The sequence below is a fragment of the Callorhinus ursinus genome, unplaced genomic scaffold, assembly GCF_003265705.2.
Source record: "Callorhinus ursinus isolate GAN/ISIS: 27379988/994484 unplaced genomic scaffold, GSC_fseal_2.0 scaffold22, whole genome shotgun sequence".
Classification (NCBI taxonomy): domain Eukaryota; kingdom Metazoa; phylum Chordata; class Mammalia; order Carnivora; family Otariidae; genus Callorhinus; species Callorhinus ursinus.
Genome location: NW_027397084.1, coordinates 243,406 through 268,957, shown reverse-complemented (window position 1 = coordinate 268,957; position 25,552 = coordinate 243,406). Strand labels below are relative to the sequence as shown.

Genomic DNA, 25,552 nt, shown 5'->3' with positions numbered 1-25,552 from the left:
GATTGATAAGATGTTGGTTGAAAAAGGGAAAAAGAAAAATAAAAAAAAACAGTTAACAAAAATTAACTTTGATGAACTAATGAATCATGGTAAAAAAAAAGCCATGAATTCTATGTGCAGTATTCCCCTAGCGCTGGAGTTCTTCCGTTCTCCTTGATCGGTCAACTTGGTCTTGGCTTGCTGGTTGTTCGTGCTGATCTTCTGGGGGAGGGACCTGTTGCTGTGGTTGCAAATGTCTTTGCCGGAGGCTGAATTGCCCCGCCCTTGTCGGTCCGGGCTAAGCAAGCTGCTCAGGTTTGATCTCAGGGGCTTTCGTTCCCTGCAAGCTCTCCGTACAGCCTTGGAGGACCAGGGCAAAAATGGTGGCCTCCCAATCTCCACCCGGAGGAGCTGAGAACTCGGGGCCCCGCTCCTCAGTGCGCCCCCGGAGAAAAGCAGTCACTCCCTTGTCCCTGGTCTCCGGCCGCACTCCGTGCTCACCCGGCCTGTGACCGAGCGTTTGTATCTCTGGCACCCGACCCCGTGTGGAGTCTCCAAACCCAGCAGATCCCTGCGGTGCGTTCCCACGCCGCTCCTCCCCCGGAAGGAAGGGGAGTCTCCCCGGATCTGCCGCCTGTTGGGTCCCTGCTGCAGGAGCAGTGGCCCGACTGGGCCACAGATCACAGTTTATGGCAACCCCAAGCTGAGAGCCCGCGCCTCAGCTCTGTCTCTGCAGCTGGCTTCCCCGCTCCGATACCTGGGAGCTCTGGCGCACTCAGGCTCCCCCGGTCTTTCTGTGACCCCAAGGGTCCTGAGACCCCACTGTCCCGCGAGGGTTCCACCCCCGCTTAGCCACTGGAGTGACGTCTCTCAGCGGAGTCGGCTTCTAAAAGGTCCGATTTTGTGCTCCGCGGCTCTAGCACTTGCCAGAAGCGGCCGGCGGAGGCCCCTTTCCCGCCGTCTATCCTCCCGAATATCGCCTCGGATTCACTTCTCCGCACATCCTACCTTCCAGTAAGTGGTCGATTCTCTGTTCAGAGAGTTGTTGCTACTCTCCTCTTTGATCTCCTGTTGAGTTCGTAGGTGTTCAGAATGGTTTGATCCCTATTCAGCTGAATTCCTGAGACCAGACAAAATCTAGGTCTCCTACTCCTCCGCCATCTTGCTCCGCCTCCTCCAGAATGTGCCCTCTTTAATACCCATCACCAGGCTAACCCATCCCCCCACCCCCCTCCCCTCTAGAACCCTCAGTTTGTTTTTCAGAGTCCATCGTCTCTCAGGGTTCATCTCTCCTTCCGTCTTACTCCCCTTCATTCTTCCCCTCCTGCCATCTTCTTTTTTTCCTTAATATATATTGCATTATTTGTTTCAGAACTACAGATCCGTGATTCATCAGTCTTGTACAATTCACAGTGCTCACCATAGCACATACCCTCCCCAATGTCTATCACCCAGCCACCCAATCCCTCCCACCCCCCACTACTCCAGCAACCCTCAGTTTGTTTCTGAGATTAAGAATTCCTCATATCAGTGAGGTCATATGATACATGTCTTTCTCTGATTGACTTATTTCACTCAGCATAACATCTGATATGAGGAATTGAGGAGGGTATGTGCTATGGTGAGCGCTGTGAATTGTGCAAGACTGTTGAATCACAGAACTGTACTTCTGAAGAATGAAGGAGAGTAAGTCAGAGGGGGAGACGAACTATGAGAGACAATGGACTCTGAAAAACAAACTGAGGGTTCTAGAGGGGAGGGGGGTGGGGGGATGGGTTAGCGTGGTGATGGGTATTAAAGCGGGCACGTTCTGTGTGGAGTACTGGGTGTTATGCAGAAACAATCATGGAACACTACATCAAAAACTAATGATGTAATGTATGGTGATTAACATAACATTAAAAAAATTAAAAAAAAAAAAGAGAGTGCATGGTGGGGGAGAGGGGGGTGGTGAAGTGGGGGAGACAGAATCCTAAGCAGACTCTGCACCAAGCCCAGGGCAGACACAATTTGGATCCCACGACCCTGAGATCATGACCCCAAGATCACAACCGGAGCTGAAATCAAGAGTTGGACACCCAACCGACTGAGCCATTCAGGCGTCCCAAGTGATAAACATTTTAAAAGATACTTGAGTACATGGAAAGTTGTATTCTGTTTTAATTAGGAAATGCAGGGCTGGGAAGACACTGATTTTCTCTTAATCTAAAAATAGCATGTAATTTCAACTTTTTAAGGAGCATATGTTTATGTGGTTCCTTACTTGGATGTTTATATAGTTCCTTTCATTTTTCCCTTTTAGACAAGTTCATTATTCTGATATTTGTGTAGAAAAGTAAAATTGTAAGTATGGTAAAAAAAAATGTCTGAAAAATAAGAGAAACAGGTCTGTAAAAACAAGAGAAAGGTATGAGACTTGCTTACCTAGGTATGAGAATAAATATAAAGCTGCAGAAGAAGAATGCTTCTAAATAAAAGAATGATAGATAGGAAGCACAATAGAAGAGATTAAAAAATACAGGAATAGATCTAGGTAACTAAGCAAATTTAATGTACTCTATGTTTTCAAATTGGTGGACAAAATTTAGTAAATCACATAGGGATAACTTCAGTAATACACTTCAAATTTCAATAAAACTTCAACCTGAATTTCAAATAAAAAATATAAAAATTAAATTGATAATGATAGCTAATACTTATTGAGTGCTTATTAGGTAAGCGCACAATACAGGTACTGTTCTAAGTGTTTTATATTTATCTGCACAATGATGTTCTTTTACTCTGTTTTTATCCTCATTTACAGAAAGGGAAACTGAAGCATAAAGAAGATGAATTATATGCTAAAAGTAACACAGCTAATAAGTAGCAGAATTAGAATTTGAACCCCCAGCCATCTGGCTCCAGAGTCCTTGGTCTTTAGCACTAGTCTGTATTGCATCTCAGAAATTTAAAGGAGTGGAGGAGGAAGAGAGGAGGGAAGTGGGTGAGAAGGACAAAGGAAGAAGGGGGTAGGAGATAGAGGAATGGAAGGGGGAGTAGGGTGGGAGTAAAGGGAGAGGAGGGAGGGTAACAAAAGGATGGGGCAGGGGGAGGGAGAGTGGGAATGGAATATACGGACCACACAGCATGATTAAAAAGGCAAGTACCCGGCTCATTTTCCCAAACACCTCCCTGCCTGTCCTTAAAGTTCTGATCACGGTCATTTGAACAGTATATTGAAGATTGGGTACAGGATAGCTTACCATAGCCTAGGCCCCATGAAAGCCTTTATAGCCTAGTGCAAAACTCTGGAATCAAATCTGAGTTAGAATTCCAGCTCCACCATTTTGTGGCTGTGTTTCCTGGATTAAGACCTTTCTAAGCTTCAGTTTCTTCATCTGTAATATGGGATAATAAAAGTACTTGCTTCACAGAGTTGATAAAAGGATTTAAAGAATGTATTTCAAGCACTTAGTGCCTGGCACAGAGTAAGTGAACAATACATGGTAGCTCTTGTAACATTAATTAACAGACTCTATGGACACTAGATGATTGAGTTATAAAGTATAAAAAATCAGTGGGAAGATCAGGCTCTGGGTAAGAAAGGCCATCAAACAGATAAAAAGTCAGAGGTGGCGGCTCTAGGAAGGGAGAATAAAAAGACAGCTAGAGTCATACACACCTTGGCAATTTTGGGGATTGTGGGAATCCCCAAGTCATACAGTGCAAAAGAAAAATGGATTCCCACAGCACTGTGTCCCTTTCGAAAGATTCCTTGACTTCTTACGAGCCCATTACCAAGAGATCATCAAAGAGATTACCAAGAGATCTGTGCCAAGAGATCATCAAAGTAGTCATATTGCCGGCTTTCTGTAAGTAGCCACTACCTCTGTATTAGGGCTGTGTTTTCTATCTGCTAATGGATGTTGCCTTACATAAGAAGCAATCAGTTCATTTCAAAGCCTCACAGGCCTCCAGTCTACTGCTGGTTCTAATTTCTGCCTCAGTTGTGCCAATGACTGTTAAGAGTTAAGAAAGATCTAAGTTTCATGCTTCAGAAACATAGGCTTTTATTTTGACAAAGCTATAGATAGTGGTGACTGTAAAAGGCTAGTATATTAAATATGTACACTATACAGTATCTTAGAAAGGAGAACTTGCATCATTTCTTTGTGTTATATACAACAAGAGAACCATGGTCCCTTCAGATGATTTTCTTTAACATATACATTCTTTAATTTCTTCTTCATCCTTATCCTCCTTGACATCAGCCACTCTGTCAAATCCTGAAAACAGGAACATAAAGATCACAAACCTCAAAGAATGTTCTCAGCAATTACAAATCTAACTCATGGCCCTAGAAAAGGAGGAGATTTGGTGGGCCCAGGGGCAAGGAACTATATTCTTTCCTCTTTTTCTTGTCATTTACCTTCATAGACATTACACTGTGGATTCTAAGGCCTTCTTTCTCCCTTAGTGACCGTCCAGCTACTCCACAGAAACAATCTGGTTGTTTAAGCTGGGACCAAAGAGGAACTTTCTATGCCTACAGGTCACAGATGCTGGAACAAAGGGCTGAGAGAAGGGGTCATACTGTTTAATAATAAAAGGGCCCTGTCTGTCTGGGCTGGGTCTGGTGCTAGTGAGAGGATGATAATTATCTGCGGAGCAAGGACTAATTCCTTTTAGCTATGCATCCCTTCTTTCTTTGGAGCAGCCTCTGACTGTAAGAATCCGAGCCTGTTTGCGACATCGCTCAGACAAGGGTTCCAGGAATGAATGCTTACTCTCTATTCCTAAATTTCTTCCAAAGGAATTGTTTTCCTCCAGGAATTCTCCCTCTACCCAAATCCTGGTGAAGCAGGTGTCAAAAGGTCTGACAATGTTAGTCGAGGACATGGATTCTCTCTTTCCATATCTCATTACAGAGGCTTTAAGTTCAGAGACCCACTGGTGATAGACGGGGCAGGTTACACATCGAGAGAAGAACTCCTCACAGTACTGAAAAGAGAGGAAAGTCCGTGAGCTCAAGGATGAATACTTTCTTCCTCCACTCCACTCCACCAGGTCTACGACAGTGCCCACTCAGCATACTCACTCAGGGCTCAGGGGCCAGGGAGGAGTGACTCATAGCAAAGCAGGCCCAGAGAGTTGGCTTTGAGCTACAGGGGAACTGGAATGCCTTAGACGCAGAAGGCAGGGCTGCAGGGACAGGTGTCAAACTGGATCCACTGAGAAGGGCTAAATGTTAACATTTTAACAGTATTGGGTGGTAGCTGTGCAAAAGAAAGTCAGGGAATCCAGTCCTGGCCTGCATGCAAGAATACCTGGGAGGGTACATGAGATAAGTGGAAAGACTTGCCAGGTGGAGAAAAAAAAAGGGGTTTGGTCGGGGGGAAAGAGAGACAGAGGCAGCAAGGAAAAGAGTAAGGGAGAGATGCAGGCAGCAGGAAGAGTACCGCAGATCAAACTAGAACTTAGGTGTCAGGTGAAGGACAGGAGAGAAGTGGGTACCTTGAGGGTTTGGCTGCGGGTCTCTGGGGGAGTATGCATGAAGACACCCTCTGGCATTTTTTGTAACATTAGCACATGGCACTCCAGGAATCGGACAAAGCCATGTGAACCAAATAGTGAGGCATTGGTTCTTTTCACCAACTGGCGAGCCTTGGAGAAGTGGTGCTCAAACAGATTCCACTGGGAGTCCTGGGCAAACCTGGAGGGAAGAATCTCAGCTCCATCCCCTGCTTCACGACCACGGCTCTTTCACACAGCCATCACTTCTTTAAGGCTCTAAGACCTCCTGGACAGTCAGAACTGTGATGCTGGCCAGTGGCCAAGGCTACTAACTCACGTGAAGGAGACTGAAATGGAGACCATGGATTATCCAGCACTTAAATGTAACCTTAAACTTAACCTTCAACCTATAGGCCCAAACCTGCTCAGGGATAAAAAGAACCCTTCTAATATGATGGGAGGGATGGGAGGTAAAGGTCTTTAGAAAGAGATGCAGAATAGCCCTGCCTGGAGGGGTAAAAGGCAGTAGCTTAAATGACCCCATGGTGTCCTTAAGTTTCTACCCTTTCCCACCGAGTAAGAGTCTGGTACCCCACATTACCACATGGCCAGAGATGAGTGGACCCCCAGCATGACATTACTCTGAGAGTTTAGAATGCAGCTGTGCTCACAGTGTTGAATGAAATGCAGACATTCGCCAAAGGACCGACATAGCAATCCTGTGGGTAGAGAAGGTAACCAGGCTAGGATCAGTTGTCAGTGTAGGAACTGGTATAGAAGGTGTGTGGTACAGGTAGAGGGGAGCAGACAACATCTGAAATGCAGACACCCTGAGTCACATATGTGATTCTTAGACTTTAAGAAATCAGGGGCTAGGATCAGGGACCATGCCCAAGGGACAGGCTCATGACTACCTGTGTTCCAAACACAGGGCCCTATCTGAACCCTTCAGGAGTATAGCAGAGCCCTGCACAAAATTTACCTTTTCCGTAAAGCAGCAGATCTAAGCAAGCAGAATAGAAGCAGGCCAGGCCAAGGACATCATGACCCTGGGAAATGAGCGCCCACTGACTCTCCAGCACATGGACACATAGATCAAATCTGCCAAGAGACAGAGCCACTGGGACCAGCTAGGGCATGGGGAGGATGGTAGAGGAGAGGAGGGGATCTTACATCTCCAAAGTAGCCTAACATCCCCTAGATCTTCTTGCCTTAGCTCTATTTATATAGAAAGTATCTGTGCCTGCAGTCAGACCTGCCTCTAAGCAAAGGAAGTAGGAAAATGCCTGAGCCAGTTTCAGGTTCTTTCTTGAGCTACTGCAATTACTTACCCCCTGCGGAGAAATGAAGCAGAGGAGAGAAGGAGGAGAAGGGGGAGAAAGTGGGGAAGGGGAGGAGGAGGAGGAGTATGCATTTCCACTCCCAAAACGCACACTTAAAGACAATGCTTCCTGGAATGACTAGAGAAGAGACAGCCTTGGCTGTAAGAAATGGAATAGCATCTCCCTCTCCATTTCAAACTTCTTTGGGAGACCATACCCTCCCCTCTTAGACAACAAATACAAATGGCAGAAAATGATCTTAATACTTCTTCTTCAGAAAAGCAGATCTGAAAAGAACTGAGAGAACCAGATTCTCCAGAGCTGGTTTCTTGAGGTGTCTGCATATCTCATGAGCTTGAAAACCTAAGGAGGTCAAAGAGCATTGTGTGAGGCCTAGTGGTGAACTTGGCTTCTCTAAAAGCCCTAGGCCCACCAGCTCCAAGCCCCATTACCCAGCCTGATGGAGAAGTCAAGATGGCCAAGGCAGAGCTTGGTGTAGGCCAAGGCCTGCATGAGCTGCGCTGTGGCCAATAATCCCTCCCTGGAGAACCAACATAGGCTGCTTTTCTGAATGGCCATCTGCTCACACTGCAGCCACCTGTCTCTGTCACCCATATTCTGGGAGAACTGGGATACAGCCACATAGGTAGAGACAACCTGTGGGGCAACAAACATGGGGCAAAATATTCTGACTGTACATTCACGCTACACTTCCATCTTGTCCCTTTCCTGCATAAGAGCCCACTATGGTGTCTTGTTGCCCACCTGACCAGGGATTGCTGGCATCCCTATCACTCTCCCTGACTCCTGCTATGAAAACACACTCCTTGTTGCCCCCACACTTCTAATTTGATCATTTCCACTGCCTGATCTTTAAACAAAATATTTTCTCTACCTGCCCTTCTTGTTCTCCAATCCCAGACTTCCAATTCAAGACACTGGCCAAACTGTACTTCTGTTTTCTCTAATGAAGGCCTCTGATACTTGTTCCTTAGAACTCTTCAGAACTGCTGCCTAGATGTCTGCTATAAGTATGTGCACATTTGACATCATTGATGACTCTCTTCTTGAGACACTGTCTTCACTAGGTTTTGAGGACATCATACTCTCTTGGCAACTGCTCAGTTTCTTTTGCTGATTTCTCCTTATGACCCTGACCTCTTAACACTGGAGCTGTTAACTCAGTCCTTGGACCTTTTCTCATTCCCTTGGAGAGGCCATCTAGTTTCATGGCTTTAGATACCATTTACACACTGATGACCCCTGTATTTCTATTTCCAGCCCAGACTTCTCCTATGCACCCCACATTCCTATATTCAGCTGCCTACCTAACATCTCCATCTAGATGTCTAATAGGCATCTCAAATTAAACATGTCTAAAACCTGGCTTCAGTCTTCCCCCCAAATCTGTTTCTTGTGCATATTACCCCATCCCAATTAAGAGCATCTCTATCTGTCTAGAAGTCCAGGTTGCAAATCTTAGGATTATCCTTGACTCTTTTTTCTCTCCCATGCCAGAAATGATCCATTTGGTGAATCCTGTTGGTTCTCGCTTGACAGAGGACCACTCCTCCTGCTTCCTCTGCCATAATTCAAGCCAACTATCTCTTGCCTGTATTGCTGGGATAGTCTAACTTGCCTCCCTGCTTCCTCTCTTGCCTCCTTCAGTTGATTCTCAATACAGCAGACAGAATGATCCTATTAAAATATAAGTAGACTCTGTCACTCCTCTTCTCAGAACCTACCACTTGCTTCTCATCTTATGTAGAGTAAAAGTCCAAACCCATAGAGTGGCCCACAAGGCTACGTCATCTGCCATCCACCCTCTCCTGGCTCTCTGACTCACCTCCTGATTCTGTCTCCTCCCCTCTAGTCACGCTGGCCTCCTCACTGTTTCTCAAACACGGACAGCATGCCTTGTGCACCACGGTGCCTTCTACCTGTTCACTTTTCTCCCTGATAGCCATATGGCTTCCTTTCTCACCTCCTTCAGATATTTCCCAGATGTCACCTGCTTGTTGAGGCTTTCCCTGCCATCTTGTTTAAAACTGCACCCCATCCCCCAGCTCCCAGAACCCCATGGCCCCTTGCCTCCACTTAAATTTTTCTCCACTGCACTTATTATCAACTAACATTCCATATATTTCACTGATCTACTGTTTGTTTCCCTGGAACCAAGATCAGTGCCTGGCACATAATGGGTATTCATCAAATATTTATTGAACAGATGGATAAAAAAGACAGACAGATGGACACTAAAATTAGGAAGATATTGCCCTTCTTTTTTCCTAAGTCAGCAATTCAAGTCCTTTTTTAGCTTACGGACTCCTTTGAGAATCTGATGAAAGCTATGACCTGTTCCCTACCTCCCTCCACTCATCAAGTGTTCTTTTGAATATACACACCAAAGCTGACGTTCAGTTTAGGGAACTCACAGGCAGCCACACCCGAAAACCCATCTAAAAACTGCAATATGAGAAATGCTGCTCAAACATATGATCAGTGTGTCTCATAGAGTCTGGGTTATTGTGGAGTCATGCTAAACCCAGCAATCTCTCTCCTTAGCATTTTAGGTTTCCGAGTGAGGTCTGGAGGGAAAGCAAGGACTTGCTTACCTGGGCTTCATTTGCCAACTCCTCAGCAGAATTCTTCTGCATGAGAGTGGCAAGGCAGGCAAACCTGCGGCTGCTGGCTGTGGTGTCCAGGTTATAGAGCTGCCAGAGCAGGGAGAGGCAGTGGACCCGCTGCTGCAGGACTGCCAGCTTCTTCTTACTGCTGTGAAGCACAGAGCGCTTAGCATGCCCTTAGTCTGCACCACTGCCCCACTGTCCCTCACCACAAAAATCCAAATCTATTCATCAGAGGGCCATCTACAGACTTTCAAACTCAGACATGTTCCTGGGATCCCTATAAGCCTTTTTAAATCATCCCTTTTTTTTTTTTTTAAATAGGCCCAGCGTGGGACTTGAACTTGTATCCCTGTGATTAAGTCTTGTGCTCTTACTGACTGAGCCAGCCAGGCATCCCAAATCATCCCTCTTTGTTGAAAAATTTCAAATAAGTGTTTTTAAAAGGTTCATTCTTTGAATTGCTATTTTGAATATATTTCCTATAAATTATTATAGCTCAATAATTGGGGTAGCAATTTAATACTCTGTATGTATATCAGAAATAATATTGATACATATATGTATATATGTGTACACATGTATACACACATACATATGTGTATCTTGATTTGAAAGAGACAGAGTAATATGTATCTTTATTTGAAAAATACAGAGTAACACCATACTTCAAAAACAAAAGAAGTCCTCACTCTGCTACATTTCATTGGCTCAGAGAGTAAGGTAGAGGAACTGGAAGTGCTATAGGCTTGAAAGAGGAGTCTTAGGTCAATAGAGGCAACACTCCAGGCCCAGTCCTAGTTTAGTTCTCTGTGGTCCTAAATGAACCGGGATGACTTGGCTAGGCTCCTCACTTCTCACTAGGGTTGTTTGGAGGTTGGCTTAGGGAACAGGAACGCCAATATTTTTCCAGGAATGTTTGAAAAAAGACACCAAACCAAGTCCAAGGGAAATTCCTTTTCAGCAGTCGAAGGGCTTGCCTGGCCAATTTTTTGGCCAACGTGATCTGTCCCATGTTGAAACAGACCTGGAGATGGGAAAATGAGAAACAGTAATGTAAATGTGGGAAGAGTACTACAGATGAAGCTCTGGTCATTTGGGGCTAGTACTTGGGCTGCTGAAGCGCTAGAGTGAGAGCTGCAGCAGGGCCTGGACATACTAACGAGCACCAGCAGGGCCATATGCAGGTAAAGGGAAGAGAAAATAGGATTGTGGAGAAAACACCCTCTTTTCCCATCTCCCACATGTTTGTCAGTGGGAAGGCTGTGATTTGGAAAGTGATGCTGCTGGGCTGAGATGAGACTGTCATGCAGCAGAGACTCAGATGTTTCAGATGCCACTGAAAGGATCTGAAATGTCACCAAACCCCTTATCTGTCTTCCTTAAATAGGTTATGCTGCCACTGTGCATGTGGGGGTAGGAGTTGAAGAACTACCCTGAGGTTATCACATCCTTCATGTTTTAAAACTAAATCCTCCAAGAAAGTGATAAAGTCTGGTGATTCAAGAATAATCTTGGGAAGACTGCACAATAATTTCTTCTTATAAAGGGAAAGAAATAATTATTTAACCTTACTCAAAGACCTCTGGATTGAAACGCAGACAATACAATACTATAGAAAACTCTAATATTCTCTTTGGCATTAAAGGTATTATACACATCAGGTTTACTCTCCTAGCCAGATTATCTTAAGGTTTACATAGAAATTAGTTTTTAATTTTTTAAAATTTTAAAGCTCATATCTCTAACAAAATTTCCCCCATGGTTTTATGGAGTCATTATGTATAAATTGATAACTATTCCAACACATTTGTTCTGTTGATTTAAAAGTAGTGAGACTGGGAAAACCTGCTGAGCTGTCCGGAGTTTTTTTTTTTTAATAATTTTTTTATTGTTATGTTAGTCACCATACATTACATCATTAGTTTTTGATGTAGTGTTCCATGATTCATTGTTTGTGCATAACACCCAGTGCTCCACGCAGAATGTGCCCTCTTTAAAACCCATCACCAGGCTAACCCATCCACTCACCCCCCTCCCCTCTAGAACCCTCAGTTTGTTTTTCAGAGTCCATCGTCTCTAATGATTCGTCTCCACCTCCGAGTTAATTCCCTTCATTCTTCCCCTCCTGCTGTCTTCTTCTTTTTTTTTTTTAACATATATTGCATTATTTGTTTCAGAAGTACAGATCCGTGATTCATCAGTCTTGTACAATTCACAGTGCTCACCGTAGCACATACCCTCCCCAATGTCTATCACACAGCCACCCCATCCCTCTCACCCCCTACCACTCCAGCAACCCTCAGTCTGTTTCCTGAGATTAAGTACTCCTCATATCAGTGAGGTCATAGGATACATGTCTTTCTCTGATTGACTTATTTCACTCAGCATAACACCCTCCAGTTCCATCCACGTCGTTGCAAATGGCAAGATCTCATTCCTTTTGATGGCTGCATAATATTCCACTGTGTATATATACCACCTCTTCTTTATCCATTCATCTGTCGATGGACATCTTGGCTCTTTCCACAGTTTGGCTATTGTAGACATTGCTGCTATAAACATCGGGGTGCACGTACCCCTTCAGATCCCTACATTTGTATCTTTGTGGTAAATACCCAGTAGTGCAATTGCTGGATCGTATGGTAGCTCTATTTTCAACTGTTTGAGGAACCTCCATACTGTTTTCCAGAGTGGTTGAACCAGCTTGCATTCCCACCAACAGTGTAGGAGGGTTCCCCTTTCTCAACATCCCCGCCAACATCTGTCGTTTCCTGACTTGTTAATTTTAGCCATTCTCACGGATGTGAGGTGGTATCTCATTGAGGTTTTGATTTGGATTTCCCTGATGCCGAGCGATGTTGAGCACTTTTTCATGTGTCTGTTGGCCATTGGGATGTCTTCTTTGGAAAACTGTCTGTTCATGTCTTCTGCCCATTTCTTATTGGAGTATTTTTTCTTTGGGTGTTGAGTTTGATAAATTCTTTATAGATTTTGGAAACCAGCCCTTTATCTGCTATGTCATTTGCAAATACTTTCTCCCATTCTGTCGGTTGTCTTTTGGTTTTGTGGACTGTTTCTTTTGCTGTGCAAAAGCTTTTGATCTTGATGAAATCCCAAGAGTTCATTTTTGCCCTTGCTTCCCGTGCCTTTGGCGAGGTTTCTAGGAAGAAGTTGTTGCAGCTGAGGTCGAAGTGGTTGCTGCCTGTGTTCTCCTTTAGGATTTTGATGGACTCCTGTCTCACGTTGAGGTCTTTCAACCATGTGGAGTCTATTTTTGTGTATGCTGTAAGGAAATGGTCCAGTTTCATTCTTCTGCATGTGGCTGTCCAATTTTCCCAACCCCATTTGTGGAAGAGACTTTTTTCCATTGGACATTCTTTCCTGCTTTGTCAAAGATGAGTTGACCGTAGAATTGAGGGTCCATTTCTGGGCTCTCTATTCTGTTCCATTGATCTATGTGTCTGTTTTTGTGCCAGTACCATACTGTCTTGATGATGACAGCTTTGTAATAGAGCTGGAAGTCTGGAATTGTGATGCCGCCAGATATACTTTTCTTTTTCAATAGTCCTTTGGCTATTCCGGGTCTCTTCTGGTTCCATACAAATTTTAGGATTATTTGTTCCATTTCTTTGAAAAAAGTGGATGGTATTTTGATGGGGATTGCATTGAATGTGTAGATTGCTCTAGGTAGCACTGACATCTTCACAATGCTTGTTCTTCTAATCCATGAGCATGGAACGTTTTTCCATTTCTTTGTGCCTTCTTCAATTTCTTTCATGAGTATTTTATAGTTTTCTGGGTACAGATCCCTTGCCTCTTTGGTTAAATTTATTCCTAGGTATCTTATGGTTTTGGGTGCAATTGTAAATGGGATCGACTCCTTCATTTGTCTCTCTACTGTCTTGTTGTTGGCGTATAGGAATGCCACTGATTTCTGTGCATTGATTTTATATCCTGCCACTTGACTGAATTCCTCTATGAGTTCTAGCAGTTTTGGGGTGGAGTCTTTTGGGTTTTCCACATACAGTATCATATCATCTGCAAAGAGGGAGAGTTTGACTTCCTCTTTGCCGATTTGGATGCCTTTGATTTCTTTTTGTTGTGTGATTGCTGTGGCTAGTCCTTCTAATACTATGTTGAATAGCAGTGGTGAGAGTGGACATCCCTGCCGCGTTCCTGACCTCAGGGGAAAAGCTCTCAGGTTTTCCCCATTGAGAATGATATTCGCTGTCGGTTTTTCATAGATGGCTTTTATAATATTGAGCTATGTACCCTCTATCCCTATACTCTGAAGAGTTTTGATCAAGAAAGGATGCTGTACTTTGTCAAATGCTTTTTCTGCATCTATTGAGAGGATCATATGATTCTTGTTCTTTCTTTTGTTAATGTATTGTATCACGTTGATTGATTTGCGGATGTTGAACCAGCCTTGCAGCCCAGGGATAAATCCCACTTGGTCGTGGTGAATAATCCTTTTAATGGACTGTTGGATCCTATTGGCTAGTATTTTGGTGAGAATTTTTGCATCCAAGTTCATCAAGGATATGGGTCTGTAATTCTCCTTTCTGATGGGGTCTTTGTCTGGTTTGGGGATCAAGGTAATGCTGGCCTCATAAAATGAGTTTGGAAGTTTTCCTTCCACTTCTATTTTTTGGAACAGTTTCAGGAGAATAGGTATTAATTCTTCTTTGAATGTGTGATAGAATTCCCCTGGGAAGCCATCTGGCCCTGGGCTTTGGTTTGTTGGGAGATTTTTGATAACTGCTTCAATTTCGTTAGTGGTTATAGGTCTGTTCAGGTTTTCTATTTCTTCCTGGTTCAATTTTGGTAATTGACACATCTCTAGGAATGCACCCATTTCTTCTAGGTTATCTAATTTGCTGGCATAGAGTTGCTCATAATATGTTCTTATAATTGTTTGTATTTCTTTGGTGTTGGTTGTGATCTCTCCTCTTTCATTCATGATTTTGTGGATTTGGGTCATTTCTCTTTTCTTGTGGATAAGTTTGGCCAGGGGTTTATCCATCTTGTTAATTCTTTCAAAGAACCAGCTCCTAGTTTCGTTGATCTGTTCTACTGTTCTTTTGTTTTCTAGTTCATTGATTTCTGCTCTGATCTTTATTATTTCTCTTCCCCTGCTGGCTTTAGGCTTTATTTGCTGTTCTTTCTCCAGCTCCTTTAGGGGCAGGGGTAGGTTGTGTATTTGAGACCTTTCTTGTTTCTTGAGAAAGGCTTGTATTGCTCTCTACTTTCCTCTCAGGACTGCCTTTGCCGTATCCCAAAATTTTTGAACAGTTGTGTTTTCATTTTCATTGGTTTCCATGAATTTTTTTAATTCTTCTTTAATTTCCTGCTTGACCCATTCATTCTTCAGTAGGATGCTCTTTAGCCTCCATGGATTTGAGTTCCTTCCGACTTTCCTCTTGTAATTGAGTTCTAGTTTCAAAGCATTGTGGTCTGAAAATATGCAGGGAATGATCCCAATGTTTTGGTATTGGTTGAGACCTGATTTGTGACCTAGGATGTGATCAATTCTGGAGAATGTTCCATGGGCACTAGAAAAGAATGTGTATTCCGTTGCTTTGGGATGGAATGTTCTGAATATGTCTGTGAAGTCCATTTGGTCCAGTGTGTCATTGAAAGTCTTTATTTCCTTGTTGATCTTTTGCTTAGATGATCTGTCCATTTCAGTCAGGGGGGTGTTAAAGTCCCCCACTATTATTGTATTATGTCAATGTGTTTCTTTGCTTTTGTTATTAATTGCCTCATATAATTGGCTGCTCCCATGTTAGGGGCCTAGATATTTACAATTGTTAGATCTTCTTGTTGGATAGACCCTTTAAGTAGGATATCGTGTCCTTCTTCATCTCTTATTACAGTCTTTGTTTTAAACTCTAATTTGTCTGATATAAGGATTGCCACCCCAGCTTTCTTTTGGTGTCCATTAGCATGGTAATGCAGTGTCTTTGGGGGTGTCTTTGGGTCTAAAATGAGTCTCTTACAGACAGCATATTGGTGGGTCTTGTTTTTTAATCCAATCCGATAGCCTGTGTCTTTTGATTGGGGCATTGAGCCCATTTACATTCAGGGTAACTATGGAAAGGTAGGAATTTAGTGCCATTGTATTGCCTGTAAGGTGACTGTTACTGTATATTGTCTGTGTTCCTTTCTGATCTATGCTGCTTTTAGGCTCTCTCTTTGCTCAGAGGACCCTTTTCAGTATTTCTTGGAGGGCTAGTTTCGTGTTTGCAAATTGCTTCGGTTTTTGTTTGTCCTGGATGCTTTTTATCTCTCCTTCAATTTTCAATGACAGCCTAGCTGGATATAGTATTCTTGGCTGCATATTTTTCTCGTTTAGTGCTCTGAAGATATCTTGCCAGTCCTTTCTGGCCTGCCAGGTCTCTGTGGATAGGTCTGTTGCCAATCTGATGTTTCTACCATTGTAGGTTACATATCTCTTCTCCCGAGCTGCTTTCAGGATTTTCTCTTTGTCTCTGAGACTCGTAAGTTTTACTATTAGATGTCGGGGTGTTGACCTATTATTATTGATTTTGAGAGGGATTCTCTGTGCCTCCTGGATTTTGATGCCTGTTTCCTTCCCCACATTAGGGAACTTCTCTGCTATTATTTGCTCCAATATACCTCTGCCCCTCTCTCTCTTTCTTCTTCTTCTGGGATCCCAATTATTCTAATGTTGTTTCGTCTTATCGTATTGCTTATCTCTCGAATTCTGCCCTCGTGATCCTGTAGTTCTTTATCTCTCTTTTTTCAGCCTCTTTATTTTCCATCATTTGGTCTTCTATATCGCTGAATCTCTCTTCTGCCTCATTTATCCTCGCAGTTAGTGCCCCCATTTTTGATTGCACCTCAGTAATAGCCTTTTTGATTTTGACTTGGTTAGATTTAATTCTTTTATTTCTCCAGAAAGGGTTTCTCTAATAACTTCCATGCTTTTTTCAAGCCCAGCTAGTATCTTTAAAGTCATGATTCTGAACTCTAGGTCCAACATCATACGAACGTCAGTATTGAGTAGGTCCCTGGCAGACGGTACTACCTCTTGTTCTTTTTGCTGAGGTGATTTTTTTCGTCTTGTCATTTTGTCCAGAGGAAAACAGATGAATGAGAGAACAGAATGCTAACAGGTCAACAGTGTCTCCAGCAAATATACTCTATACAAATCAGAAAAGACCTGAAACCAGGGTAGAAGAAGGGAAAGAAAGAAGAGGAAAAAAAAAAGGAAAAAGAAAAAGATAAAAACAAACAAAAACAGAAGAAAACAAAAAAAACCAGAATATGATCAAATATGATCAGGCTGGTGCATAGATCAGTGCCACACACTAGCTTTTGTGCATATTTTGGTCTGTTAGAAGAAAGTGCCTGCTAAAATCTTAAAGGAAGAAAGACTTATATATGTACAAAATAAGGGTTGATACAATTAAAGGATGGCAGATGAATGTAAAGATGAAAATTATAAAAGATTTTATAAAAGGACTTGATAAGTTGTTTTTAAAAAGAAAGAAGATTTAAAAAGAAAAAGAAAGAAAAAAAAAAGGGAGAGAATGTGATCAGGCAGGAGAATAGAACAAAGCCATACACTAGTGATTTAGGGTATATTTTGATCTGTTAGAAGAAATTGTATCTCAAAATTTTAAAGAGAGAACAACTTATATCTATATGCCAAAAATAAGGGTAACTACTATGAAGGGATAAAAATATGACTCTAAAAATGAAAAATAAAGAATGTTTTTGTTTAAAAGGGATTTAGATAAGATGTTGTTTGAAAAAGGGAAAAAGAAAAATATAAAAAGAAAACAGTTAAAAAAATTAACTTTGAAAAACTAATGAATTATGGTAAAAAAGCCATGAATTCTATGTGCAGTATTCCCCTAGCGCTGGAGTTCTCCCGTTCTCCTTGATCGGTAAACTTGGTCTTGGCTTGCTGGCTGTTCGTGCTGATCTTCTGGGGGAGGGGCCTGTTGCCATGGTTCCCAAATGTCTTTGCGGAGGCGGAATCGCCCCGCTCTTGTCGGTCTGGGCTAAGCAAGCTGCTCTGGTTTGCTCTCAGGAGCTTTTGTTCCCTGCAAGCTCTCGGCACAGCTTTGGAGGACCAGGGTGAAAATGGTGGCCTCCCAATCTCCGCCCGGAGGAGCCGAGAACTCGGGGACCCACCCCTCAGTGTGCCCCCAGAGAAAAGTAGTCACTCCCGTCTCCCCGGTCTCCGGCCGCACTCCGTGCTCATCCGGCCTGTGACCGAGTGTTTCTATCTCTGGCACCTGACCCCGTGTGGAGTCTCCAAATCCAGCAGATCCCTGCGGTGCGCTCCCGTGCCGCTCCTCCCAGGGGAGGAAGGGGAGTCTCCCGACTGGGCCGCGGATCACAGTCCATGGCAACCCCGAGCTGAAAGCCCACGCCTCGGCTCCGTCTCTGCAGCCGGCTTCCCCACTCCGATACCTGAGAGCTCTGCTGCACTCAGGCACTCGCGGTCTTCCTGTGACCCCGAGGGTCCTGAGACCACACTGTCCCGTGAGGGTTCCAACCCCCGCTTAGCCACTTAAGTGACGTCCCTCCGTGGAGCCGACTTCTAAAAGTTCCGATTTTGTGCTCCGCGGCTCCACCACTCGCCAGAAGCAGCTGACAGAGGCCCCCTCCCCCGCTGTCTATCCTCCCGAATATCGCCTCGGATTCACTTCTCCACACATCCTACCTTCCAGAAAGTGGTCGCTTTTCTGTTCAGAGTGTTGTTACTATTCTTATCTTCGATCTCCTGTTGAGTTCGTAGGTGTTCAGAATGGTTTGATCCCTATTCATCTGAATTCCTGAGACCAGAAGAAATTCAGGTCTCCTACTCCTCTGCCATCTTGCTCCGCCCCTCCTGAGTTATTTTTATACAATAAATAATTTTACTTCAATATGTCCTTTGTAAATAGAGTGTCTCATGGCATGCTTTCCCCAGAGCTTCTGCTTGTTATATAAATCTCATTCCCTGAGGAAATTGTTATGATATAGAATGATCTATGAGGTACATTATTTTTTTTAAAAGCAAGATGTAGAATGGAATATGGAGAGCTCCTACTTGTGTATAACAAAAGAAAGGGGAGACCATATACATTTATGTATGCCAAACCCCTCTGGTAGAGTACATATAGATTCATAACGTCAGGGAGGGGATGGGGTTGGAAAGTGATGCTGGAAAGATTGCTGGAAAGATTCATAACATAGCTGAGTGATGGGGTTGGGCGTGGGGAGACTTTCAGATGTATGTTCTTTTTTTTCCCCCTAGCTTTATTGAGATGTGTTAAGCATTGTGTTAAGTTTAAGATGTATGACACGATTTTTTATTGAGATATAACTGACATATAACATGTTAGTTTTAGGTGTCCAACATAAATTTTTTTCTTGATGAGAACTTTTAAGATCTATTTCCTTAGCCACCATGACCAAGTGGGATTTATCCCTGGGCTGCAAGGTTGGTTCAACATCCGCAAATCAATCAACGTGATACAATATATAAACAAAAGAAAGAATAAGAATCATATGATCCTCTCAATAGATGCAGAAAAAGCATTTGACAAAGTACAGCGTCCTTTCTTCATCAAAACTCTTCAGAGTATAGGGATAGAGGGTACATACCTCAATATCATAAAAGCCATCTATGAAAATCCGACAGCGAATATCATTCTCAATGGGGAAAACCTGAGAGCTTTTCCCCTGAGGTCAGGAACGCGGCAGGGATGTCCACTCTCACCACTGCTATTCAACATAGTATTAGAAGTCCTAGCCACAGCAATCAGACAACAAAAAGAAATCAAAGGCATCCAAATCGGCAAAGAGGAAGTCAAACTCTCCCTCTTTGCAGATGATATGATACTGTATGTGGAAAACCCAAAAGACTCCACCCCAAAACTGCTAGAACTCATAGAGGAATTCAGTCAAGTGACAGGATATAAAATCAATGCACAGAAATCAGTGGCATTCCTACACACCAACAACAAGACAGAAGAGAGACAAAGCAAGGAGTCGATCCCATTTACAATTGCACCCAAAACCATAAGATGCCTAGGAATAAATCTAACCAAAGAGGCAAAGGATCTGTACTCAGAAAAGTATAAAATACTCATGAAGGAAATTGAAGAAGGCACAAAGAAATAGAAAAATGTTCCATGCTCACGGATTGGAAGAACAAACATTGTGAAGATGTCAATGCTACCTAGAGCAATCTACACATTCAATGCAATCCCCATCAAAATACCATCCACTTTTTTCAAAGAAATGGAACAAATAATCCTAAAATTTGTATGGAACCAGGAAAGACCCCGAATAGCCAGAGGAATGTTGAAAAAGAAAAGCAAAGCTGGCGGCATCACAATTCCAGACTTCCAGCTCTATTACAAAGCTGTCATCATCAAGACAGTATGGTACTGGCACAAAGACAGACACATAGATCAATGGAACAGAATCGAGAGCCCAGAAATGGACCCTGAACTCTATGGTCAACTCATCTTTGACAAAGCAGGAAAGAATGTGCAATGGAAAAAAGACAGTCTCTTCCACAAATGGGGTTGGGAAAATTGGACAGCCACATGCAGAAGAATGAAACTGGACCATTTCCTTACAGCATAAACAAAAATAGCCTCCAAATGGTTGAAAGACCTCAACGTGAGACAGGAGTCCATCCAAATCCTAAAGGAGAACACAGGCAGCAACCTCTTCGACCTCAGCCGCAGCAACTTCTTCCTAGAAATCTCGCCAAAGGCAAGGGAAGCAAGGGCAAAAATGAACTCTTGGGATTTCATCAAGATCAAAAGCTTTTGCACAGCAAAAGAAACAGTCCACAAAACCAAAAGACAACCGACAGAATGGGAGAAAATATTTGCAAATGACATATCAGATAAAGGGCTAGTATCCAAAATTTATAAAGAACTTATCAAACTCAACACCCAAAGAATAATCCAATCAAGAAATGGGCAGACGACATGAACAGACATTTTTCCAAAGAAGACATCCAAATGGCCAACAGACACATGAAAAAGTGCTCAACATCGCTCGGCATCAGGGAAATCCAAATCAAAACCTCAATGAGATACCACCTCACACCCGTCAGAATGGCTAAAATTAACAAGTCAGGAAACGACAGATGTTGGCGGGATGTGGAGAAAGAGGAACCCTCCTACACTGTTGGTGGGAATGCAAGCTGGTGCAACCACTCTGGAAAACAGTATGGAGGTTCCTCAAACAGTTGAAATTAGAGCTACCATACGATCCAGCAATTGCACTACTGGGTATCTACCCCAAAGATACAAATGTAGGGATCTGAAGGGGTACGTGCACCCCAATGTTTATAGCGGCAATGTCCACTATAGCCAAACTGTGGAAAGAGCCAAGATGTCCATCAACAGATGAATGGATAAAGAAGAGGTGGTATATATACACAGTGGAATATTATGCAGCCATCAAAAGGAATGAGATCTTGCCATTTGCAACGACGTGGATGGAACTGGAGGGTGTTATGCTGAGTGAAATAAGTCAGTCGGAGAAAGACATGTATCATATGACCTCACTGAAATGAGGAATTCTTAATCTCAGGAAACAAACTGAGAGTTGCTGGAGTGGTGGGGGATGGGAGGGATGGGGTGGCTGGGTGATAGACATTGGGGTGGGTATGTGCTATGGTGAGCGCTGTGAATTGTGCAAGACTGTTGAATCTCAGATCTGTACCACTGAAACAGATAATGCACTATGTGTTAAGAAAAAAAAGAAGAAGATAGCAGGAGGGGAAGAATGAAGGGGAGTAAATCAGAGGGGGAGACGAACCATGAGAGAGGATGGACTCTGAAAAAGAAACTGAGGGTTCTAGAGGGGAGGGGGGTGGGGGGATGGGTTAACCTGGTGATAGGTATTAAAGAGGGCACGTTCTGCGTGGAGCACTGGGTGTTATGCACAAACAATGAATCATGGAAAACTACACCAAAAACTAATGATGTAATGTATGGTGATTAACATAAGCATAAAAAAACTTAAAGAAAAAAAATCTATTCCCTTAGCAACTTTCAAATACATAATACAGCATTGTTCACTATAGTCACTGTGCTCTACATTATACCCCTAGGACTTATTTATCTTATAACTGGAAGTTTGTACCTTTTGATCACCCTCACCCTTATGTCCAGCCCCCAAGCTGTCCTGAAATTAGTTTACATGTACTCCACTGAACAAAGGAGATGAATAAGCAATTCACAGAAAAATAAATGACTGGTAAACATACAAAAATAATGTACCTTATTAAGAAATACACATTAAAGCACAATATAACTTTCATCTACAGATTAGCAAGTTTAAAACAGACTGATAACATCTGATGTAAGGATGTGAAGAACTGGGAAAAAAATTGAATTGATATACAGACGGTTCCTGACTTACAACGGTTTGAATTAACAATGTTTTGACTTTCACCCAATGGTGTGAAAGTGATATGCATTCAGTAGAAACTATACTCTGAATTTTGATCTTTTCCTAGGGGTAGCAATATATGTATGGTATGATACTCTCTCCTGATGCTGGGCGGCAGCAGTGGATGCACTCCCTGTCAGCAATGCGATCATAAGGGTAAATGACCCTTACTTAGAATGACTTACAATCATTCTGTCCCTGCATAACCATTCTGTTTTTCACTTTCAGTAGAGTACCCAGTAAGTTACATGAGATACCCAACACTTTATTCTAAAATAGGCTTTGCTTTAGATAATTCTGCCCAACTGTAGGCTAATGTAAGTATTCTCACTGAGTATGTTTAAGGTAAGCAGGCTACACTACAATGTTTGGTAGGTTAGGTGTATTAAATGCATTTTCAACTTGTGATAGGTATACTACTTTCAACTAAATGATATTTTCAACTTACCACGAGTTTATTGAGATGTAACCCCAACATAAGTCAAGGAAGACGTATAATTTTGATGGACAATTTGGCAATATATTTATTAAATGTAAAATCATTCTTATCTCCCACCTTAGCATTTCTGCCTCTGGGAATTTCTATTACAGAAACATTTTTACAAGGGAAACGAGATATTTACAAGAATATTCATTGTAGCAATGCTTATAAAAATCTCAAATTAGAGACAACCTAAATGCATGTGAAGGGACTGATTAAACTTTGATATGAGCATACAATGGAGTACTTGGCAGCTGTAACTGATTGGATGTACACTAATATGCAAAAATGTTGTCTGTACTGTTAAGAATAAAAGTCAGCTACAGAAGAGAATATAGGATATGATTCTATTTAAAAAAACAACAGAAAATAATAATGGTATGCCTATGTGTGTATATCTGGTGGAATTTGCACATTATTAACTATGCTGGGAGTAGCATGGAGCTCTTTTTACTTTCTCCATATTGTGTATTGCTATGTTTTGAATTTGTAAAATCTTTTCGTACATTATCACATTTACAATTGCATACAAAAAAACAAAGAGATTTTTAAAAGAAATAATAGGGTAACCCTCAAGGAGAAATAACTCAAACTTCAGGGCCCTGCCCTTACTTTACCTCTGACCGAAGACAGCAGAAAGTGGCTTCCTCAAACTGACAGATCTTCACTTTGTGCTTTTTCAAAAATGAGAATGCTGAGGGCTGGCCCAGAAGACTGCTTGCCTTCCTCAAATAAAAGAAGGCCTCCGAACAAGACAAGGGATGGAGAAACAGGATTAGGATTCGGACGACCCTAGTGGTGCGATGAGGATGAAGGATGGAGTAAGGTTATGATGAGGTCAAGATTTGGATCGGAATCAGGATGGGTTCACAGTGAGAAATGGGGAGCTGGATGGCCCACGCAAGTCAGGGGCAGGGCTGGCAGTGGTTGGTGCTCTTGGACTACTACGTTCCTACTTCTTGTTTTCTCCTAAACCCCTTCCAGCACCTTTCTCTCTCTCCACTTTGCTCCATTTTTCACCCAAGCTGACCTGACAGTAAGAAATCCCCACCAAATTCCCCATTTGAAAGGGCTCAGCTCAGGGGCTGGGAGCAGAGTTTGCTCACCATGTAATTATCTGACAGGTCCAAGGAGGCTGCAGCAGCCTCCAGCAGGTAATAAAATGCACATGTGGTTTCTCCAACGACCAGGCAGTGCTGGGTGAGGGGTGAGAGCACTAACTGCAGGATTTCCTCACAGTGACAGGGCTTTGTGGTCAACATGTCTTTCTTGGGGCTGGTCTGAGCCAGCTTCCTGTTCACCTGATCCAGGAACTCTTCCTCTGTTCTTTGTGGAGAGAAGATGAATGGAGAGTGGTCACAAAGCAGCCACTCTTCTCAGGGCATTCCCAGATCTCCAAGCCACTGTTTCCAGGAAGCTTTCCTTTATGACTCATCAATTCTAAGTTTAGCCTTCTCCTCCACCACTCCGTAAGTTTTTGAAAGTCAGGGACCTGATATATACTGTCAAAGCCCTAAGGACTTTTTTTTAAAAACCTAAAGCCAATCTAAGTACCTCACAGACTGGGAAAATAACTTCACCTGAAGAGCAAACTAACAACATGTGAAATAAAAATGTGAACATGATACAAGGCAATAAGTAATAATACATTTCTCTATTAGCATATTTGAACTTTGTCACAACACATTTGAACATGATTTTATACAGCACCATCTTATCCCACAACAACCCTGTCTTTCAGGTAGGCAAAAACTACCTTCCTTTTACCATTGAGGAAATTGAGGCTTGGAAAGCTTAAGTGACTTCTAAATGACCTCACAGCTACTGAACAGAAAGAACTAAAACTAGAGCTCACTTCTCTCCTAGTCCAGTGCACTCCCCACAACCACGAGTTCAAAAGACGTTAGATCTCTCTTGAGACAGAATGACTGAAAAAGATGGAAACTGAGGAGGGCTTTGAAGAGTGGTAAACACTCTAATAAATAGAAGGATGTGGAGGCCACTTAGTATTTAAAAAGGGGGAATTGTGTGAGCAGGGATATACAGATGAGTGTGGGGATGATTCATATAGAGTACAGATTTTTCTTTGAAAACCGTAAGAAATTAGGTTGGATAAGCAGGACAGGAAACTCTAGAGCGGCTGGTAAACTCAAGGTAGGGACATTTAAAATCGATAGGCTAGGCATTACAAAGCCAGGAGGCACATGATTAGGAAATGTAAATTCCTTTTAATATCATCTGGGGTCCAACATAATTGAGAAGGCAAATTTACAGCAGAGAAAAATCTGCTCTGTGTACAGTTCATCTGAGAGTTATTAAATGAAGCTTTTCCTAAACACTAAGAAATAATTTCCCTACGAAGAATCAAAAATTGCCTTTCCAATTCTCTGTTGACTTGAACTCTGGACTGAGTACAAAGGTCACTACTCCTGGGTGGTCAGAGGAGTTCCTGGTCTGCAGGTGAAGTGAGTGGCCCAGTTCAGTGGTCACCTGTGTCTCATTTCCTGGCCCCCCACACCCAATCTCAGCGTCTCCATTTACCTGCAGTGTTCACTTGTGAAGGCCTCTTGACTTCTGAATGGTTTTGTCTGGAACTGAAAACTATCTGTAGGGAGAAAAATATTATCTTCCATTATCCATCTTTGTATTAACTGAGAACATTTCCAATTCTTGACTACTTCTCCTCCGAAGCTTAGTTCATGACCTAATCGCCTCACCCACTGTTAAAATGGTAAGTTTAGGTTTAATATTAACCTACACACAAAACAGAATGGTGGATCACAAATTCCTTAATGGCAACTACTTATGTTTCAAATAGTAACTCCTCTCAAACCTCCCAAACCAGCCGCTGATTCAATTTGCTAGAAAAATGAATGAAGAATATGTCCAAAAAAAAAAAAAAAAAGAATATGTCCACCTGGTTTGATGGCTACTTCTAATAATAAGAAATCCCTGAATATATCTGGATTGAATTTCTGACCAAATGAGAGTGGAGCACAGAGCTAGACCTAGTGAGGGCACCAGATATCACAGTCCACTAGAGTCACAGTGGCCAGCAGGGGGGTTCAGCTTTACCCAGCCTGCCTTAAACAGCCCTTATCCCTCAGATTTGACTCTTCCTCTGCAGCTGCCTTCTCACAGATCAAAAAGCAAAAACTGGGAATGATGAGGAGATATTACCATTATGGCTCAGAAGCACG

General features: G+C 42.7%; 2 protein-coding genes across 4 annotated transcripts in view; one reads left to right on the top strand and one right to left on the bottom strand.

The window, feature by feature from the left end:
• TREML1 (triggering receptor expressed on myeloid cells like 1) overlaps positions 1 to 25,552 on the top strand; it is an 86,934-nt gene that overhangs the window by 46,569 nt on the left and 14,813 nt on the right. The window lies entirely within an intron of this gene.
• LOC112837833 (adenylate cyclase type 10-like) overlaps positions 4,012 to 25,552 on the bottom strand; it is a 54,494-nt gene continuing 32,953 nt past the window's right edge. For all 3 annotated transcript variants that reach the window (XM_073904944.1, XM_073904945.1, XM_073904946.1), the window contains exons 21-32: positions 24,894 to 24,957; positions 23,459 to 23,678; positions 22,970 to 23,095; positions 10,276 to 10,448; positions 9,410 to 9,569; positions 7,247 to 7,451; positions 7,061 to 7,157; positions 6,455 to 6,573; positions 6,074 to 6,191; positions 5,473 to 5,671; positions 4,746 to 4,959; positions 4,012 to 4,244 (exon numbers count right to left, since the gene is read on the bottom strand). In XM_073904944.1, coding sequence (XP_073761045.1) covers positions 4,177 to 4,244; positions 4,746 to 4,959; positions 5,473 to 5,671; positions 6,074 to 6,191; positions 6,455 to 6,573; positions 7,061 to 7,157; positions 7,247 to 7,451; positions 9,410 to 9,569; positions 10,276 to 10,448; positions 22,970 to 23,095; positions 23,459 to 23,678; positions 24,894 to 24,957 — 1,763 coding nt within the window. In that variant the 3' untranslated portion in view covers positions 4,012 to 4,176. The remainder of the gene's footprint in view (positions 4,245 to 4,745; positions 4,960 to 5,472; positions 5,672 to 6,073; positions 6,192 to 6,454; positions 6,574 to 7,060; positions 7,158 to 7,246; positions 7,452 to 9,409; positions 9,570 to 10,275; positions 10,449 to 22,969; positions 23,096 to 23,458; positions 23,679 to 24,893; positions 24,958 to 25,552) is intronic.